We start from the raw sequence: 19681 nt of genomic DNA, 5'->3' as shown, positions 1-19681 counted from the left end.
GGTGAGGGGACACTCTGGGGGAGGGGGGGACAAACCCCCAAACTCTCCTGACCCCCCCCAAACCCCCCCCAAATTGGGTTGGGGACCTCCCCCCGTGCTCGGGGGTCTCGGGATTGAGGGGGGCTCGAACCGCCCAGGACCCCCCCCCCCCGTGACCCCCAGAAGGGGCTGAGACCCCCCCCCCCAGAGTCTCAAGGTGGGGCACATGGTTTGGGGGGGGGGGGCGTAACCCCCTCCCCCGGCTTGGCCCCGCCCCCTCCCGCGAGAGCCGCCCCGCCATTGGCTGCGGCGCCGCCGCACCACCGCTCTCGGCCAATGGGATCGCGCCGTGCCGCCGCAGCGCCCGCAGCCTGCCAAGGCGCTGCCGGTGCCAGCCAATCAGCGCTGGCTCCGCCCACAACCGCCTGGCGGTGCCAGCCAATCAGGCTCCGCTCTGCTTGGCCCGCCGAGAGCCCCCATTGGCTGCCAGCCCTGGTTCCCCCCCCCCTCCGCCGCGTCCTATTGGCTCCGAGCCCCGCCGCGGTCCCGCGCCCGCGCCAGCCAATCAGCGCTCGGCGCCGCAGGGCAGGCAGCCAATCGGGCCTCGTGCCACCCAGCCGGGGGGGCCAATGGCGGCCCCGCTGGGACGGCTTGGCCACGCCCCTCTTTGTCCCCCGCGCTGATGTCATCGCGGGGGGCGTGGCCCGCGGGGGGACTCCGGTGGGCGTGGGGGGACACCCAGGTGTGCGGGGGGGGGGCTCAGGTGTGTGGGGGGACACCCAGGTGTGTCCGGGGACCTCAGGTGTGGGAGAGGCACCCAGGGGTCCAACAGGGACACCCAGGTGTGTGTTGCGGGGTGCCCAGGTATGAGGGGGGGCACCCAGGGGTCCAATGGGGACACCCAGGTGTCCGGGAGAGGTCTCAGGTGTCCTGGAGGACACTGAGATATGCGGGGGGGGTGTCTCAGGTGTCCCCCCCAGGTGTCCAAGGGGGCGATTCGAGTGTCCCTCTATGGGGAGAGACCCCAGGTGTGCGGGGGGGGGGGGGGGTCCGGGTGCCCAAGGGGGAGGTCCAGGTGCCCAAGGGGGGGTCCCAGGTGTGTCGGGGGGTGGGAGGGGCCGTACCTGCTGCTGGGGGAGGGTCAGAAAGTTGCCGTCGCGGGGTCCGAGGCCGACAAGGCGGGGGGCAGCGGCGGCGCCTGACGCTGCGAATGCTGCGGGGAGAGCGGGCTCAGCCCGGCACCGCCCCGCGGGGGGGGGGACAGGACCCCCCCACAGGTGTGCGGAGCCCGGGCAGGTGTGAGGACACACCCCCCCGAACCCTCCTCCCCACCCCGGTACTTACCTGTGCGGACCCCCCCCCCACACACACCCCGCAGCCCCAAACCTTCCCAGGTGTGTGTCCCCACCCCGAGAGTGGGGCAGGAAGGGACATCCAGGTGTTGTCACCTGTCCTCGGTGGAGTTCCGGGTCCAGGATCGCTCCCCTCCCAGCCCCCCGCCGCCCCAACCCACAACCCGCCCACCCCCCCCCCCCCCGGGAGCGAAAATGGGGTAAAAAGGAGAGAAAATGGCGAAGGAACCGGGCTGGAATGGGCGGGGGGCGGGATGAGGCGCCGGGCAGGTGACAGCGATGACGATGCAGGTGATGATGCACGGGCAGCCGGGCCGGGCGGGGGCACCTGTCACCTGGGGCACCCCCGTCACCACCTGCTGCTGCCGCCCCCTGGCTCCTGTCACCTGTCCCCGGGGAGACCCTCTGGGCAGCCCTGGTCACCTGGGGGAGCACCTGGAGTACACCTGGAGACACCTGGGGAACACCTGGCTCCTGTCCTGGGGGCACATCAGGGAGCTCCTGTGCAGCCCTGGCACCTGAGTCACTCTGTCACCTGTGGTGGGGACACCTCGGGGTCCTCCCCAGGCAGCCCCTGGCACCTGCTGCACCCCCAGTCCTGTCACCTGCCCCAGGGGCCCCCCGAGACCACCTGGGGCACAGGTGTCACCCAGTGCCGGGTCACCCCGGGGTGGCTGCTGGCACCAGCCACGAGGTCCCCAGGTGTCACCTGCAGGCCAGAGCTGTGCCCACAGCCGGGTACCTGCACCCCACATCTGGGCACCTGTACCCCTCTCCTGGAGACCTGTACCCCACATCTGGGCACCTGCACTCACACCTGGATGCGCCCACACCTGGGTACCTGCACCCCCACTGCTGCGCGCCCCACATCTGGGCACCTGTACCCCACTCCTGGGTACCTGCACCCCACAGCTGGGTGCGCCCCCACCTGGGTACCTGCACCCCCACTGCTGTGCGCCCCACATCTGGGCACCTGTACCCCACTCCTGGGTACCTGCACCCCACAGCTGGGTGCGCCCCCACCTGGGTACCTGCACCCCCACTGCTGTGCACCCCACATCTGGGCACCTGTACCCCACTCCTGGGTACCTGCACCCCACAGCTGGGTGCGCCCCCACCTGGGTACCTGCACCCCCACTGCTGTGCGCCCCACATCTGGGCACCTGTCCCCACATCTGGGCACCTGCAGCCACACCTTGGGCACACCTGCACCCCGCATCTGGACAACAACACCTGCACCGCACATTTGGGCATCTGCACCCACATCCGAGGACCTGCACGCCACATCTGGGTGCTGCCCCACAGCTGGGCACCTGCACTCCACCGCTCTGTACCCCACATCTGGGCACACCTGCACCCCACTCCTGGAGACCTGCACCCCACATCTGGGTGCGCCCCGCAGCTGGGAGACCTGTACCCCACAGCTGGGTACCTGCACCCCACATCTGGGTGCGCCCCACAGCTGGGAGACCTATACCCCACAGCTGGGTACCTGCACCCCACAGCTGGGTGCCGCTCACACCTGGGCCACCTACACCCCACTGCTCCGCACCCCACACCTGGGCACTTGTACCCCCAATCTGAGCACCTCCACCCCACACCTCGGGCACACCTGCACCCCACACCTGGGCACCCCCCTTGCACACCTGCCTGCACCCCCTTTCTCTGCCCCCCCCCGCAGCTGCGCCCCTCCCCCGGCGGGCCCCCCCTGCCCCCCCGCCCCCCACGGCCAGGGCCCGGCTGCGGGCGCGGTGGGTGCCGTGGGGTGCCGGGGGGTGCCGGGGGGTGCCGTGGGGTGCCGGGGGGTGCCGGGGGGGCGCAGGGGGGCGCGGGGGGGGGGCACTTACGGGGTGCGGCGGGGGCTCCGCCCGGGGGGCCGCTGGGGGCTTTGGGCTCCGGCGGGGGCAGGGGCAGGGGTCGGGCCAGGGGGGCCCCCGCAGCCCCCCCGGCCCGGCCTTGCGCCCCGCACGGCTGCAACGAGAACACGGTGACGGGACCCCCGGGACCCCCCGGGGCTGGGCGGGGCGGGGGGGCGTGGCACGGGAGGGGCCGGGTCGGGGGAGGGGCCCTGCGGCCCCCTCGCACCTGACACAGGTGCGCCTGGGGGGGGCTCCTCAAGTGGGGGTTCCACGTTGGGGGGGTGGGTCCTACGTGGGGATCCCCCAGGTGGGAGGTCCCCGGTAGGGGTTCCCCAAGCGCGGGGTCCCCAGGTGGGAGGTCCCCAGGTGGGGGGACCCCGGGCGGGGCGTGTACCCCACGTTGGGGGTCCCCAGATTGGAGTTGTTTTTTTTCTTTTTTTTTTTGAGGGGGGGGGGGGGTGTCCCCGTCACCGCATCCAGCGCGGCCACCTGTGCTCATTTGCATAACAGACCCCGCCCCTTGTGGCGCATTTGCATACAGGCACCGCCCCTCCGGCCTCATTTGCATCGCGTACACCCATTGGCCCTCCTACAGCAACCTCATTTGCATACACGGCCCCCCACCTCCTCACCCTCATTTGCATCCGGGGAGGAGGGGAGGCAGCGCGGCCCCGCCCCTTTCACCTCGTTCTGAGCCAGGCCCCGCCCCTTTTTCCGGGGCTCTTCCCCCCCCCCCCCTCCTCCCTCGACGGGGCGTCCCGGTTTGTCCCCGCGTGTCCCCCCCCGCGACCCCCGGGCCCGTCCCCGCCGCACCTGGGGGCCCTGGGCGGCGCCGTCGGCGCAGACGAACTGCACGAAGTCCTTGAGCGAGTCCTGCCCGTGGTGGTAGCGGATGGTGGGGTGGGCGAAGTAGGGGCTCGACTGGGGCAGGAGGGACCCCGACGGGAAGTGCAGCGCCGAGGCCGTGGCCCGCGGGCTGCCTGCAGGGACCCTCAGCGCCAGCGCCCGGCGGCCACGGGACCCCCCCCCCCCTCCCCCGGCGGGCACGGGGACCCCCCCCCCTCCAGCCTCCTCATCCTCCTCCTCCTCATCATCGTCATCCTCCCGCCAGCCCACCCGCTCTCCCCAGGGATGCATGTCACCCCCCCGCCCCGCCCAGGGTCACCCAGCTATCCCCCCCGGGGTCACCCCCGAGCCGGGGGGGGGGGGGGAGGGGGGGTCCGGGGGTCTCACCGGGGCGGACGCCGGCCAGGACGGGCAGGGGGTGGTGGCCGAAGGCCATGCGGGGCGCGGCGCCGTGCCCGGACAGGGCGCTGCAGAAATCCAACTTCCCCGACTTCTTCAGCGCCGCCGGGCCTGGGGGCGGGGAGGGGGCAGGGGGTCTGGGGGGGGGGGGGCGGCCGGACCCCAGCACCCCCACACACACCCCCGCGAGTTGTCCCCGTGTGCCCCCCGGCACTGAGCACCCTCCCCCCCCCCCCCCGCCGCGCCCCCCAAAACCTCCCCGATCCCCCTCCCCCATTGGTGTCCCCCCCTCAACGTCCCCCCCAATGTCCCCTGGTGTCCCCCTCCTACGGCCACATCTGTCCCCAGGGCTTCTCTCCGTGTCCCACCCCCCCCCCACCTTGACCCCCCCCCGTGTGTCACCCACCGGTGTCAACGTCCCCCCCCCCAGGGTCCCTGGCTGCTGCCGGGGGCTGGGGACCGCCCCGGCCCGGGGTAGAAGACGTCGTCGCCGGGACCCTCCAGGTCCCCCTCGTCCAGCGCCTTGGGGCGCTTGGGGCCGCTGTGGGGACAGGGGTGTCACCTCCGGGGGTCGGCAGTGTCACCCCGTGAAGCGGTGGGGGTCCCAGCCCCTCCCCCCCCCAAAAAAAAGGACCCAGGGGTCAGGAGGGGTCAAGGGGGGAGTCTTGGGGGTCCCAACCCACCCCCCCGATAGGACCCAGGGGTCAGGAGGGGTCAAGGAGGGAGTCTTGGGGGTCCCAACCCACCCCCCCGATAGGACCAAAGGGTCAGGAGGGGTCAAGGGGGGAGTCTTGGGGGTCCCAACCCACCCCCCCGATAGGACCCAGGGGTCAGGAGGGGTCAAGGGGGGAGTCTTGGGGGTCCCAACCCACCCCCCCGATAGGATCCGGGTGTCCAGAGGGGTCGGGGGGGGGAAACCTTGAGGGTCCCAGGTGCTCGTGGGACGCAAAGGAGACCCCCCCCCCCCAAATCCCAGGGGTTCCCGGTTCTGGGGTTCCCGGGGAGTTGAGGAGTCCCTGAGGGGGGAGGGGGGGGAACACCCCAAAATGGGGGGGCCGGGTGGGCGCTAAACCGCCAAACGAGAGGGGAGGGGGCCCTGCAGAGTCTCGGGGGGTCCTTCTGAGGGGCAAGGGAGAACATGCAGACCCCAAAGCTTGGGGTGTCCTGGGGAGATGGGAGGGGAACACCCCCAAACTGGGGGGGGGGAGGGGGGGGAGCACCCCCCAAATGGAGCCGCCGGGGGGTCTCGGGGGTTTGGGGGGTACCTGGCGGTGGGGGGCCCCAGGGGCCGGCGGCCCAGGGCCACGGGGCTGATGTTGTAGTAGCCCCCCGGGCTCTCCAGGTCGGCCAGCGAGAAGTTGGGGCCCGACGCCGTGGCCACGGGGGCTGGGGGGGGGGGACACACACAGGGGACACGTGGGGGACACACTCAGGGTCACCCCCCGCCCCCGTTCCCAGTCACCACCATCGCTCCTGCGTCCTCCTGTCCCCTCCCGGTGTCCCCCCGGTGTCCCCCATTCCCGTGTCCCCTCATGTCACCCCCAGCTGTGTCCTCTCACCGGTGCCCCCCACCCAGGACCCCCTTTCCCGTGTCCCCTAATGCCACCCCAAGCTGTGTCACCCCCGGTGTCCCCCCGGTGTCCCCCCGGTGTCCCCCCTGTCCCCACTTACTCTGGGACACCCTCACCAGCTCCGTCACGTTCCAGACCCCCGACGTCACGAAGCAGTCCTGGAAGGTCAGGTGACCTGGGGACATCGCGGGGTCACTTGGGGGGACACGGCGGGGGTGACAGGGCTGGCGGGACACGGGGGGACAGTGGGGACAGGGGGGACACTAAGGACACTTGGGGACACTGTGGGGACACAGGGACACCAGGAGGGGACACTGAGGGGACAGTGAGCACTGCGGGGGGACAGAGGGGACGCTGAGGACACCACGAGTGGACACTGATGGCACACGGGGACACCAGGAGGGGACACTGAGGGGACCGTGGGGACACCGGGAGGGGACAAGGGGACGGCGGGAGGGGCCACTCACCGTTGGGCAGTGGTTTGATGTCCGCGTCCCCCTGGGGGTTCGAGCTGTCGGATTGTCCCGAATCTGGGGGATTGGAGGGGGGGGTCAAACGCGGACACCGGGGGTGTCCCCCCCCCCCTCCTCCCCGGTCCGCAGCGTGTCCCCCCCGACCCCCGGGGACCCCGCGGGTGGGGGCGGCCCCGCCGCCGGTGCCGGCGCTCAAGGGCCCCTTGTTCCCGCGGGGTCGTTCGAGGTGAGCGCCCGCCGGGACCTCGCCAGAGCCCGCGGCCCCTCCCGGGGGGAGGGGGGGGGAGGGCCCGCCGGCCGGACCCCCCCCCCCCGGCAGCGCCCCAGGTGTGGGGGTGCCCCCCCGCGTGGCCGCGCACCCCTGGGCCAGGTGATGGGGGTGATATTGGGGGGGGGGGCTGGGGGGGCTCGCAGAGGCGGCGGGGGGGGGGGGTTTAGGGCTGGCAGGGGGCCGGGCCGCGCCGGGGGGGGGCCGGGCTGAGCCGGGGGGGGGGCCGGGGGCCGCCGTGGGGCCGGGCCGGGGGCCAGGAATGCGCTGGCCCCCCGCCAGCGGGCAGCGCCAACAAAGCGCCCATTGTCTGTGCGGGGTTTGGGGACGGGGGGGGCGCACCCGGACGCCGGGGGGTTTCCCCCCCCCACACACACACCGCACACACCCCCCGGTCCTGCCCCCCCCCCCCGCACACACCTGGGAACACCCCCCAGGGACCCCCGACCCATGGGAATGGGTGTCCCCCCCCCCCCAAGGAGGGTCCCCCAATGCCCCCGGGGGGGTCGCGGGGCTCTGTGTGTGTCCCCCCCCCACACACACCACTGAGGTGTCCCGGAGGGGAAGGACAGGAGGACAGCGGGGACAGCCCCCCCCTCGTGTCCCCGTCCCGGTGGTGACCCCGCCGTGTCACCCCGCGGGGGTGGTGGGGGTGGGGGGGGGGTCAGGGGTCACTGGGGCACGCGCGGGGTCGTGACCTCGCCCGGGGTGGGATTTTGGGGCGCGCGCGGCGGGCACGTGCCGGACCCCCCCTCCTCCCCCCTCCCCCACCCACCCCACACCGGGTCCTCCCACAGCCCCCAGACCCACTGTGGGGGGGGGGGGGTCCCTGCACCCCATCCTGCCTCGCCCCCCCCAGCCCGGAGCCCCCCCAAACCCGAGGGGGGGGACGAGGGGGGGGGGGGCAGGTGCTGCTGGGCAGCTGCGCCCCCCGACCCCCCCACGGGTTGTTCCCCCCCACACACACACACACCTGCGTCCCCCACACTGCGGGGGGGGAGTCACCAACACCTGGGCATCCCCCACAGCCCACCTGGAACCGCCCCCTCACCTCAGAGACCCCCAGGGCTACACCGCGACCCCCCCCCAGACCTGCCTGCAGCCCCCAGCTCACCCTGTCCCCCTGTCCCCCCCCAGCTCTACAGACCCCCCCCCCCCCAAAGTTCCCCTGGACCCCCCCGGCTGGGAAGGACCCCCCGATGTCCCCACGTGTCCCCCAGGGCCAAGGGCCAGGTGGGCTGGGGGGGCCAGGCCGGGCCTTGGCGTGTTTTGGGGGGGCCCTGACGGTGTCGCGGTGGGGGCGGGGGGTCTCTCACACACCTCGGCACGGGGGTCCCGGCCATGATGGAGGGGGGGGGTCCCCCCACCCCGGCGGGGTCCCGGCGCCGCGGTGCCGCAGCGCGTTTCGGGTGCCAACAAGCGCCGCCATCTTACGGCGCAAAGGGGGGGGTTGGCACCGAGCCCCCCCCCCGGGCCCGCGGCAGCCAAAGGGCCCCCGGCGTGGGGAGGGGGCTCGGGGGCTCGTGGGGGGGGCGGGGGGGCTGCCGGGGGTTTGTGGGGGGAGCGGCGGGGCCGGGGGCTGCCGGCGGGGGCCTCGTGCCGCTGGCGGGGGCACGGTGCCAACCGGGGCCATTTTGGCAGCGCCGCGTTTGGGGGATTGGAGCCCCCGGCAGCTGGGCCGGGGAGGGGGGAAATGGGGGGGCCTGGGGGGGAGGGGGGCTTCCCCCCACACCCTGTGTCTGCTGGGTCTGGCGTGAGGGCGCCGAGGGGGGTTTTGGGGAGGGGGGCGGGAGAGGAACCCCCCAAAGCGCTTCCTTCGCCCTCAGCGCCCGGCAAGGAGCGAGACCCCCACCCGGGAGGGACCCGAACCCCCCCGATCCGGCCCCAAAATTGCCCCTGAGCACAGCGGGGGCGACGGGCAGGGCCGAGCGGCTGGGCTGGGGAGCCCCCAAAACACACGCACGGGGTGTCCCCCCTGCGCACACGCCTGCCCCCAGCTTTGGCTGCGTTTTCACGCGCGTGTGACCCCCAAACCCCGCGTTCACACCCCTGTGACCCCCCAAACCCCACACCCACACCCCTGTGACCCCTCCCCAGCCCCCCCGAGCGGCACCGGGACCCCCACCCCGGGCACCAGAGGGGCGCGGGTGCTCCGGGCACAGCCCGGTGCCCACGGCATCGCCCACCCCCGGTGCCCGGCATGGCTCCCGGCCCCGTCCCGGTGCTGCCAAGCCCCGGCGCCATCCCGGTGCCCACCCTGGCACGCTCCGGGCTTGGCAGGCGGCGCCGGGCGCGCGCCGCTGGCACTCGGCGCGGCTTTGTGCGAGCGAGGCCGGCCCGGGGACGCCCCGGGTGGGGTCGGGGGTCCCCTGAGGGGCTCGGGGTGGCCCTGTAGACCCCCCCCGGTGAAGCATCGGGACATCTTTCGGGGGTGGGCGCCATCCCCAGAGCCGCGGCTCGGGTGGGTTCAGGCGGGCTCGGCGCCGGTTCCGCGCTGCCGCTCCCGTCACTCACCTGGCGCGTGGACGAAGTAGGCCAGGTAGAGGTCGAGCTCCTTGATGGTGACGCCGATGTGGTGGGGCTGCACGCAGAGCCCCGGGCTGGCGCACTGGGGCGCCTTGGCCAAGCGCTCGCCGTCGGTGCTCTCCAGCGGGACGCCCTTGAAGAGGATGACCATCACCAGGTCCAGGCGCCACACCTTGTCGGCCTGGCGCAGGCAGTCGATGCGGCGGATCTTGCCCTTCTGGTCGGGGTTGGAGAGGACGCAGCACGGCGCCTTCTTGCCGGTGACGGACAGCACGAAGTCCTCGCGGCACTCGGGCCGGATGTCCTTGCGCAGCTTGGCCAGGAGGCGCGAGGCCCATTTCTGCTTGACCTCCGGCTTCTCGCCCAGCAGCTCGTCCTTGACGGCGCGCTCCTCCTCCTTGGACATCCTCTTCTCGTGCTTCTTGAAGTACTTGCGCTTGCGGGCCTGGAGGTTGAACCAGGTGTAGGAGAAGGCCCGGACGTGGGGCAGCAGCGCCTCGATGAAGGGGTGGAACTCATCCTGCACGGGAATTCCACAGGCACGGGGCTGGGGCGGCGGCCGCGGAGGGAGGGGACCGTCCCCATCCCCGTGCCCGGGGGAGCAGAGGTGTGGCCCCGCGGGGAAACCCCAAGGGGGACCCCGGCGGTGCCGGCCCCGCGGGGATGAGCCGCGGTCCCGGTGCCCCCCGGGAGGCTCCCGGGCTCAGGAGGCGGCTCCCGGTGCCGCGGGGCTCCCGCGTGGCCGCAGCGGGGACGGCTGAGCTGGTCCCAGTCCCGTCCCTGTCCCCGGTGTCACCAACACGGCCTCATGCCCGGTGCCAACCCAGCTCCATCCCCGGTGTCACCACAGCTCCATCCCCGGTGCCACCGCAGCCCCATTCCCGGTGTCCCCGCAGCTCCAACCCTGGTGCTGGCATAGCCTCGTTCCCGGTGTCACCGTTGCCTCATTCCCGGTGTCCCCGCAGCTCCAACCCCGGTGCTGGCATAGCCTCGTTCCCGGTGTCACCGCTGCCTCATTCCCGGTGTCCCCGCAGCCCCATCCCCGGTGTCACCACAGCCCCGTTCCCGGTGTCACCGCAGTCCCATCCCCGGTGCTGGCATAGCCTCGTTCCCGGTGTCCCCGCAGCCTCATTCCCGGTGTCACCACAGCCCCATCCCCGGTGTCCCCGCAGCCTCATTCCCGGTGTCACCACAGCTCCATCCCCGGTGCCACCGCAGCCCCATCCCCGGTGTCACCACAGCTCCATCCCCGGTGCCACCGCAGCCCCATCCCCGGTGTCACCACAGCTCCATCCCCGGTGCCACCGCAGCCCCATCCCTGGTGTCCCCGCAGCCCAAACCCCGGTGCTGGCACAGCCTCATTCCCGGTGTCACCGCAGCTCCGTTCCCGGTGTCCTCACAGCCCCATCCCCGCTGTCACCACAGCCGTGTCTCGGGGACTGCCACAGCCCGGTCCCCGTGTCACCACAGCCCCGGTGACACTCCCGCTGCCGTCGGGGCTCGGCCGCCCCGGTCCCCATCCCCGGCGCCGCCGGTCCCTGCTGCCAACCCCGGCCCCGGTGCGGCCGAGCTCGGTCCCCGGCGGTCCCCGGTGCCACCTCCGTTCCCACCGCCGGCGCCTCCGTTCCCCGCTCCCCGGCCGCTGTCGCGGTCCCCGGTGCCACCGCCGCCTGTCCCCGGTCCCCGGCCCGGCCCCGCCGCTCCCGGCCCGTCCCGTCCGTACCATCGCGGCGGTTCATCCCGGCCGTAGGCAGCTGCCAGTCGGGCCCCGGCGGGGCGGAACCGGGGGGCGACACCGGGGACCGGGAGGGGCGCAAACGGAGCGTGGGGGGGAAAGGGTTAACGGGGACTACCGGGAATTTGGGGGGGGGGGTGGGGGAGAGCGGGTCCGGGGGTGCGGACCCCGCGGGGGGAACCCGCTCAGCTACGGGGGGACCCCGGTTACGGCGGGATGGGGGAGCGGGGGTCCCGCCTGGCGGGACAGCGCGGCGGCCGGGGGGGGGTCCCGGTTACCGGGCGATGGGGGTACCCCGGTGCGGGGGGTCCCGGTTACCGGGAGGTGACCCGGTGCGGGGGCGGTGCGGGGGTGTCCCTGCCGGTGTCGGGGGGTGTGTGTGCGGGCCGAGGGTCCCGGTATTTTGGGGAGGCGGGCGGTGAGGGGGGGGGGGGGGCGGTGTCTCTGTCGGGGGGTCCCGGAGCCGCCGCCGCCGCGGGCGCGGAGCGCGCGGAGCCGCCGCGGCCCCTTTTTGGCACCGGGACCGGCGCGGCGGCGGCCAATGGGAGCGCAGCGCGCGGGGGGAGCGGCCCTCCCATTGGGCGGGAGCGATGGGGGCGTGGCCTGGTGGGCGTGGTTTGGCAGAAAGGGGGTGTGGCCACTGGGGGGGGGGGGCCGAGTGTGCCCCGCGTGTGCCCCGCGCGCGCCCCGCGTGTGCAACGCGCGTGCACCGGGGGGGACCCCGCGCTGGGGGGGGTGTGGAGGGGGGGGGCTGAACCAAAACTCCGCCATTTCTCCCCAAAAAACAACCCCCAAGCGCTGGGAGGGGAGGGGGGGGGGGGTCCTGTTGCGGCCCCTCGTGCAAAAAGACCCTCGTGCAAAAAAAAAAAATAAAAACCTCGTAAAAAAAAGGAAAAAAAAAACTCGTGCAAAACAATAATAAAAAAAAAAGCCCTCGTGCGAGAAAGAAAAGGAAACCTCGTGTAAAAAAAAAAAAAACCCTCGTGCAAAAAAAAATAAAACCCCTCGTGCAAAAAAAAAAATAAAACCCCTCGTGCAAAAAAAAAAAAAAAAAAACCCTCGTGCAAAAAAAACCCCAAGCCCTCGTTCTTGAAAAAAAAAAAAAAATCCTCGTAAAAAAAAAAAAAAACAACAAATTCGTGGAAAAAAAAAAAAAGTGCAAAAAAAAAACCCCCTCGTGCAAAAAGGGTCGAGCGAGGACGTTTCTGGACGCCCGGGGGGGTTCCCGGGGGTCCCGCTCTGCCCCACCGCCCCCGGCGAGGGAAAGGCCCCGGATTTGGCCGCTCGCCCCGGCCCCGTGGCGGCCCCAGCGCGGAACGGCCCCAAACCCGACGTTTCTGCCCCCAAAAAATCCCGGACGCGGCACTCGGAGCCAACAATCTCCCCCCCCGCGCCCCCCCCCCCGGTAATTAAATCCCTCTGTGCAAAGGAAAGAAACCAAAATTTGGGCGTTTCGGCAACGGGCCTGGGCAGCGGCTCCCGCCCAGCCCCAAACCTCGCGGTTTTCAACCCAAAGCCGCAGCGGGGAGGGGTAATTTTTTTGGGGGGGGGAGGAGGGTTGAGGATGGTGGTTGGCAGCCCCTGCCCCAGGGTTTCTCCCTGCTGGATGCACAGGCCCGGCAGGGTGGAGGGTGGGTTTTGGGACACCTGAGACCCCTGTGGACACCTGAGACCTGCCTGGACATCTGAGTGACCCCTTTGGCCACCTGGGTGACCCCTCTGGCCACCTGGGTGACCCCTCCAACCAGCTGGGAACTCTCTGTGCACCTGAGAACCCTCCCAGACACCTGAGTGACCTCTCCTGGACACCTGAGACCCCTTCCCAGACACCTGAGTGACCCCTTTGGTCACCTAGGACCCCTCCCGGCCACCTGAGTGACCCCGCCTGGCCACCTGAGTGACCCCCAGGGAGGGCACGGAGGGGACTCAGGCGGCCTCAGGTGGACGAGGCTCAGCGGCCCGAACCTCCCGGTTCCTCGCCAAAACCTTGGCACGGAGAAAGAGCCACCGGCTCCGGTGACACCGCCCGGACACCCTGTCCCCTCCTTGACACCCGGGACCCCTCCCCGACACCTGGGACCCCTCCCCGGCACGGCCACGGAAGGATCCGGAGCCTCGTGCCCGGGGTTTCGGCGCAGGCCCCGCCGTCGGTGGCCGTGCCGGGGGGTCGCGGTCGGGGCGGGGGTCCCGGTGCCGAGGCGGGGTCCGGCGGCGGTGCCGCGGTGCCGCGGAGCTGCCATTGGCTGCGCCGGCCCCGCATTGGAGCCGCAGTCTCGGGCGAAGCCACGTCGCCGCGTCCGCAGCTGCGAGCGCCCGGCAAAGCGCCAGGCGAAAAGCTGAGGGGGGGTTTGGAGGGGCGGGGGGGGGGGAGGTTTGGGGAAAGGGGGGGGGGGCGGCGCCGGATTGGGGAGGGAAAAAGCCCAGAAAAAAAAAAAAAACAGAAATTAAAAAAAAAAAAAGGGAAAAAAAAAAAAGGAAAAAAAAAAAGACAAAAAAAAAAGGATGTAAAAAAAAATTAAAAAAAGGGATGTAAAAAAAAAATTTAAAAAAAAAAAGGAGGGAGAGGAAAAAAAAAATTAAAAAAAAAAAAAGCCACAAACCAACCAACCAACCCACCCACCATCCCCCCCTCCCCAACCAAACCCTCCCCTTCATTCCCCCCCCCCACCGCCCCCCCCCGGCCCCGGCAGCGCCCGCCCTCCCGCGCCGCTGCCAGCTCCCCCCGGCCCTCGGCTTCGCCGCGAGAGAAAACAGCCCGAAACAGGCGGAATTGCCGCCAAAAATCCCCCCGGCGGCCCCTGCCGCCGCTGCCAAGACCCTCCCGTGCGTGGGGAGGGGGGCAGCGGGGCGGCCGAGGGGGGCGGCAGCCAGCCAGGGGTGTCCTGGACCCCCGAGCGGGGAGTCTGGGGGGGGACCCCCATGTCCTGGGCTGGGGGGGGGGACCCTGGCTGGGTCCAGGTGGCCTCGCCGAGAACGCGCCGGATGGTTCTGGCAGGAGCCCAGGCAGCTGAGAACGGGGAGACCCGCCGAGTTCGGGGGGCACCCCGGCACCGGGGGTGGGGTCGGGCTGTCGGGCATTGCGGGGGGGGGGTCGTGGCACTCACGGGGGTGGGGGGGAGCCCTGGTATTTTGGGGGGGTGGGTGGAGGCGCGGAGGAAGAGCCCGCCGGGCCCTGCCCTGCCCTGCCCGCAGCCACGTGGAGCATCCCGGCTCCGGGCGGCTCGAGGGGAAGGCGGGCATCCGTCCCCCCCCCCCGCCCCGCTTTGTCCCCAACCGGGACCCCGACATCCGGGCCGTGCCCGGGGCTGGGGAGGGGGGGGGGAGGGTGGTCCCGGGGGTTCCGGGGAGGGAAGGAGGGAGCGGCGGTGGCCGCGGGCTGTGCCGCAGAGCTCGGGGCCGAGCGATGCGGTTTGGCAGCGCCGGCCCGCGGCGTCCGGGCGTTCCCCCCGCAGCCCCCCGGCCCCATCGCCGCCGTGGCCCCGTGCCAGCCCCGGGCCGGGGGGGGGGCCCCGCGGTGCTGCGGCGTCCAAGAAAGCTTTTTGTGGCCCATCAATAATTCAGGGCCCCCCCGGCCCGGCCAAGGGCTCCTCCATTATTGATGCCGCCAGCGACCGGGGAGAGGGGGGGGGGGACACGAGGGGGGACACGGGGAGGGGGCTCGGCCCCGCAGAGTGACACGGGGGTGAGGCAGCACCGCGTGTGACCGTGTTTGGGGGTGACACGAGCTACACGTCGCCCCCCGATGTGTCCCCCACGAGTGTCACCCCCGGCACGTGGCGGCAGGGGGGGAGGGGGGGTGGTGCCTCCCCCTGCCCCGATTGCATCAGCCACGGCGTGGGGGGCGCCGGGCCCTTGCACACGCGTGTGTCACGCACACCTGAGGGCGTCAGGCGCGTGTGCCACGTGTGCGCGGCGGCCGTGACGCGCCGAGGGGCGACACGCGCGTGTGCGCGCTGGCCCTGTCCTCGTCACGCGTGTCACACCTGTCACTCGACGTCACAGCCCGGCACGGACGTGTCACACCTGCGCCCCTGTCACGCGTGTGTCACACCTGTGCCTTTTCACACGTGCGAGTGTCACAGGTGTGTCACGCGCGGCTCCTGCCAGCCCGCGCTTGGCCGTCACCCCCTGCAGCCACCGGGGCACTGGGACAGGGCTGGGGGTGTCCCCTCCCCACGGCGGTGACACCGGCGGTGATGCCGGGATGGTGGCGGTGACCCGAGGCCCCGGGGGCGAGCGGGAGGTGGCTCTGCACGGCGGGGAGGGGACACGGGGACACCCCGGGGGACGCGGAGGGGACACCAGGGGACAAGGAGGGGATCCCGGCCCAGCCAGCAGCCGCGGCACCGACAGCCTGAGGTGTCCCCATGGAGGCCGGACCCGCTGCCAGGGGACACCAGGGGACACCGGGAGGACACCGCCGCCGCGCCAAGGCCAACCCGCGCCCGCTCGCCCCGCGGGCCGTGACAACACCCGGTGCCACCCAGCGCCCCAAATTCCACCGGTGGCACCGGCCCAAACCCGCCCCGGGAGCGGCGAACGGCGGCGGCGCGGAGGAGAAAGGGCGGCACACGAGGGGAGCGCGCACACGAGGCCGGGGGGCGCGCACACGCGTGTGCAAGGAGGAGAGTGGGGCGGGGTGGGGGGGAATTTGGGGGGGGCACACGCGTGTGCGCTGGCGTGTCGCCGGCTCGTGCACACACGCGTGTGCGGGGCGGGCGCCGAAGCTGCGAGAAGCGCCCGCTGGCCGCCGGCCCAGACGCAACCGGCCGCCAAAACCGCCCCGAAAAGCGGGAGAAAAGGGCAACGCCGGCGGGGGGGGGGCGGGGAACGGCCCGGGAGGGGCCTGGCAGCCCCGCAAACCGAGCCGGGGGGGACACCGAGGGCAGCCCGGGACAGCGCGGAGGGGCAGGAGACCCCCGGAGGGACCCCCCAGCGCTGCTGCTGCAGCCCCCCGACTTGGGTCCTCCCCGAGCAGCGCTCGGTGCTGCTGCTCCCCACGCGTGCCCCCCCCCCAAAGAGGAGTCACGGGTCCCCCTCCCGAGCCCACGGCCCGCCGCGATCGCCCCAAAGCCCCCCCGGAACGAGGCGTCTCCCGGGCTCGGTGCCCCCGCCGGGTTTCGCCCCCGAAGTCGCCTCCCGGATCCTCCCCGGCCGCGCTCTGACGGATCCCGGCGCCACAACCCCGCTCCGGGGCCGGGGTCCCGCCCGGAACCCCCCCCGTGGCACCGGCGGTCGCGTCCCCGCGGTCCCGCTCCGAGCCCCCCGCGCCCCCCGAGGGGACCCCGGCGACACCGGAGCTCAGCGCCGGCACCGGGCCGAGGCTCCCGGGGCTCAGATCCGCCGCGCACCGAGGGCAGAACCGGGAGCCCCCGCACCGGGGAGCCCACCGGGGCCGCTCCGGGACGGCATTACCGGACCGGCCCTATCTCGGTCCCCGCTGCCCCCGGGGAGGCAGCGGCCACCGCAGAGGGGACGCAACCCCATCCGTGACACCCCGTTTTTTGGGGGGGGGAGCAGCAGCCGATGGCGGCGAGCACCAAAGGGCACCGGTCCAACCCCCTCCCCCCCCGTTCCCCCCGTCCCAGCGCCGCCGTTACCGGGCGCCTCCCGGTCCCGGCCCCCCCCGGCCCGGCCGTACCTGGGTGAGACAATACGGGGAGTACATGGCGGCGGTGTCAGCCGCGGCGGGGCATGGCGGGGGGCTCCGGGGGGGCTGCCGGGGGGGGGGGTCCCGGGGGTCCCGGTGCCGGCGGAGCGCGGGGAAAGTTTTGCCCGAAGTTGGCGCCCGCCGCACTTTTGCCGCGGGAAGCGCGCGCCGGCCACGCCCACCCCGGGGAGGCCGCGCCCCCTCGGGGACACGCCCAAGTGGCGGAGGACACGCCTCCCTTCGTGGTTGGGACCGCCCATTCGGTTTGGTGGCACGCCCGTTGTGCCGGAGGCCACGCCCATGTCGGGATGGGGCGTGGGGGACTCGAGGGGACACGCGGGGACACGGGGGGACACTTGAGGGACACTTGGGACATACGAGGGGACATATGGGGTGGCCGCCACCCCCTCTGCATCCTCTCCCCCCGTCACTGTGACCCCGCAGCGCCACGGGAGCCCCTGAGGGTCCCCGCAGGTGACGGTGACAGTGACAGCAGTGCTGGAGGTGACACAGCAGTGACCGCCGTGGTGACCAAGGCACTGACAGGTCCAGTGACTGTGACAGCGACAGTGACAGTGAGAGCGACAGCCACAGGGACGGTGCCGTGGGGTGGTGACAAGCGCCATGGTGGTGTGGGTGACACTGGTGACAGTGACACAGCGATGACAGTGCCATGGCAGTGACAGTGACAGTGCCATGGTGGTGTGGGTGACACTGGTGACAGTGACACAGCGATGACAGTGCCATGGCAGTGACAGTGACAGTGCCATGGTGGTGTGGGTGACACTGGTGACGGTGACACTGGTGGCAGTGCCAGTGCCAGTGCCATGGCGGTGCAGGTGACACTGGTAATGGCAGGGTGATGGCAGTGCCATGGTGGTGTGGGTGACACTGCTGCTGGCAGTGCCATGGTGATGGCAGTAGTGGTGACAGTGCCATGGTGGTGTGGGTGACTCTGGTGACAGTGACACAGCGATGGCGGTGACAGTGACACAGCGATGGCAGTGACAGTGACACTGCCATGGCGGTGCGGGTGACACTGGCACTGACACGGTGATGGCACTGACAGTGTGACAGTGACAGTTCCATGGCGATGTGGGTGACACTGGCACTGACACGGTGATGGCACTGACAGTGTGACAGTGACAGTGCCATGGCGATGTGGGTGACACTGGTGACAGTGACACAGCGATGACAGTGCCATGGCAGTGACAGTGCCATGGTGGTGTGGGTGACACTGACGGTGTCTGTGACACTGTGATGACAGTGCCATGGTGATGGCAGTGACAGTGACAGTGCCACGGCGGTGCGGGTGACACTGGTGACAGTGACACAGCGATGGCAGTGACACGGCGATGGCAGTGACAGTGTGACAGTGACAGTGGCGATGGCAGCCGCGGTGACGGCGGAGCCTCATCTGTCATTCCGGCTGCGGCCGCGTCCCTCCGCCATCTGTCACCACCCGGTGCCAGCGCTGGCACCGCCGCCACCGCCGCTGTCACCCCTTCGCTGCCGGAGCCTCCGCCGCCCCCGGCAGCGCGGGGTGACACCGGGGGACACGGCTTTGAGGACCGCGGGTGTCCCCGGGGGTGTCCCCCGTGGGTGGCACAGCCGTGTCCCCTCCCCGCGCTGGGAGGGGGGCGGAGGTGGCACTGCCACCCTGCAGGGGCGGGGGTGACACGGGGGGACAAACCCCCCGCCCCGCCAGGCACCGGGAGGGGACACCGTGGGGACACCGGGCGGTCCCGGTCCCGAGTGTCCCCGCGTGTCGCCAGCGCGCGCGTGTCGCCCCCCCCGTGTGTGTGTGTGTGTGTCCCCCCCACAGTGTCCCCACTGTCCCCACCAGCTGCTCGGGGACCCCCCGCGCCAGATGTGTCGCTGTCACCGGCTGCGGCCGCAGATGGAGCCCAGCGCGGGGCCGGGGGGGGGGGGGGCGACGCCGTGCCCGCACCGTGTCGCGACATCCCGCGACACGCCACGCCACTGCAGTGGGTCACCCGCCAGCCCCGGGGACACGAGGGGAGGGGACACAGGTGTCCCCCCCCCTCCCCGGCGAGGGAAATTCGGGACAAACGCGGGAAGCGCAGAATCCCCCAAATCAGGCGAAACTGCCCCAAAACGGGGCCCCTCCCGCCGGGCCGCTTCAGGGGGCCCCGGTTCCACCGGCCGAGGGGGAAATCGGGACCCCCGGCTGCCCGGGGAGGGGGGTCTGCGGGGGGGGCTGCAGCCCATTGGACCCCCCCCCCCTCCCCGGGGAGGCCCAGGGGAAGCTTTTGGGGCGATTTCGGGGGTTTTTGGCTCGGCTCGGCGGCAGATTTTCGGCGGCTGCCGAGGCCTGGAAGCCATTAGGGCTGCCCCCCCGCTCCGCGGCCCCCGGCGGCTCCCGCCAGAACGGGCGGGGACGGGAGGGGGGGGGGCTCCGGCGTTCCCCCCCCCCCCCCCGAGGGGCCCCGCGAGGAGCGGGCCCCAGCAGCCCCCGGCCCGTTAATCCCGTTCCTCTCTCCCCGTCGAGGGGGGGGATCCCGGTGATTGGGGGGGGGCCCGGGGGGCGGGCGGCGGGCACGGAGGGGTTAACGGCGCCCGGCGCTTGGCAGCGGCCCCGGCCTTGGCGGCGGCTGAAAAGGTTTGGGGGGGTTAGGGGGGGGTTAGGGGGGGGATTTGGGGGGGGTCCGCCCCCAGCCCAGCCCTCCCCCCCCCCCGCCCCATCACGGGGAGGAGCCGAGGGGTCGCTGGCAATGCGCCCCCCGCCCCGGTTTCCCCCGTTTGGGGGTGGCGGCGGCCCCACGGAGGAGCCGCGTTACCCCCACGGGGGTCCCCCAAACCCTGCCGGGACCCCCGCGATAAGGCAGACGCCCCCCGCTGCTCCCCGGTTCCCCCGGGACGCTGCTCTGAGGATCCCCCCGAATCCCCCCTGGGGTCCCCCGGGATGTGCCGGGCCCGGAAAGACCCCCGGGACCCCCCGGGACCCCCCGGAACCCCCCGGGACCCCCGGGCCGGGGTGCCCCCGCTCTGGCCACGCCCCC

At 72.2% G+C, this 19681-nt stretch overlaps 1 protein-coding gene across 1 annotated transcript; it reads right to left on the bottom strand.

The window, feature by feature from the left end:
• Window positions 1–1072: 1072 nt before the first annotated feature.
• Window positions 1073–16691, bottom strand: NFIX (nuclear factor I X). The gene is given in 10 exon segments (XM_066208987.1): window positions 1073–1192; window positions 4004–4170; window positions 4424–4546; window positions 4842–4860; window positions 4862–4976; window positions 5701–5821; window positions 6107–6181; window positions 6474–6536; window positions 9262–9793; window positions 16650–16691. Coding segments are annotated over 10 exon segments (1314 nt in total). The 5' UTR covers window positions 16677–16691; the 3' UTR covers window positions 1073–1120.
• Between the last annotated feature and the right edge of the window lie 2990 nt (window positions 16692–19681).

The sequence above is a fragment of the Chamaea fasciata genome, unplaced genomic scaffold, assembly GCF_029207755.1.
Source record: "Chamaea fasciata isolate MVZ Bird 193981 ecotype frontalis unplaced genomic scaffold, bChaFas1.0.hap1 SCAF_571, whole genome shotgun sequence".
In the NCBI taxonomy this organism is placed as follows: Eukaryota; Metazoa; Chordata; class Aves; order Passeriformes; family Sylviidae; genus Chamaea; species Chamaea fasciata.
The sequence above is the reverse complement of the archived record's forward strand: the minus strand, read 5'-3'. Positions and strand labels throughout refer to the sequence as shown.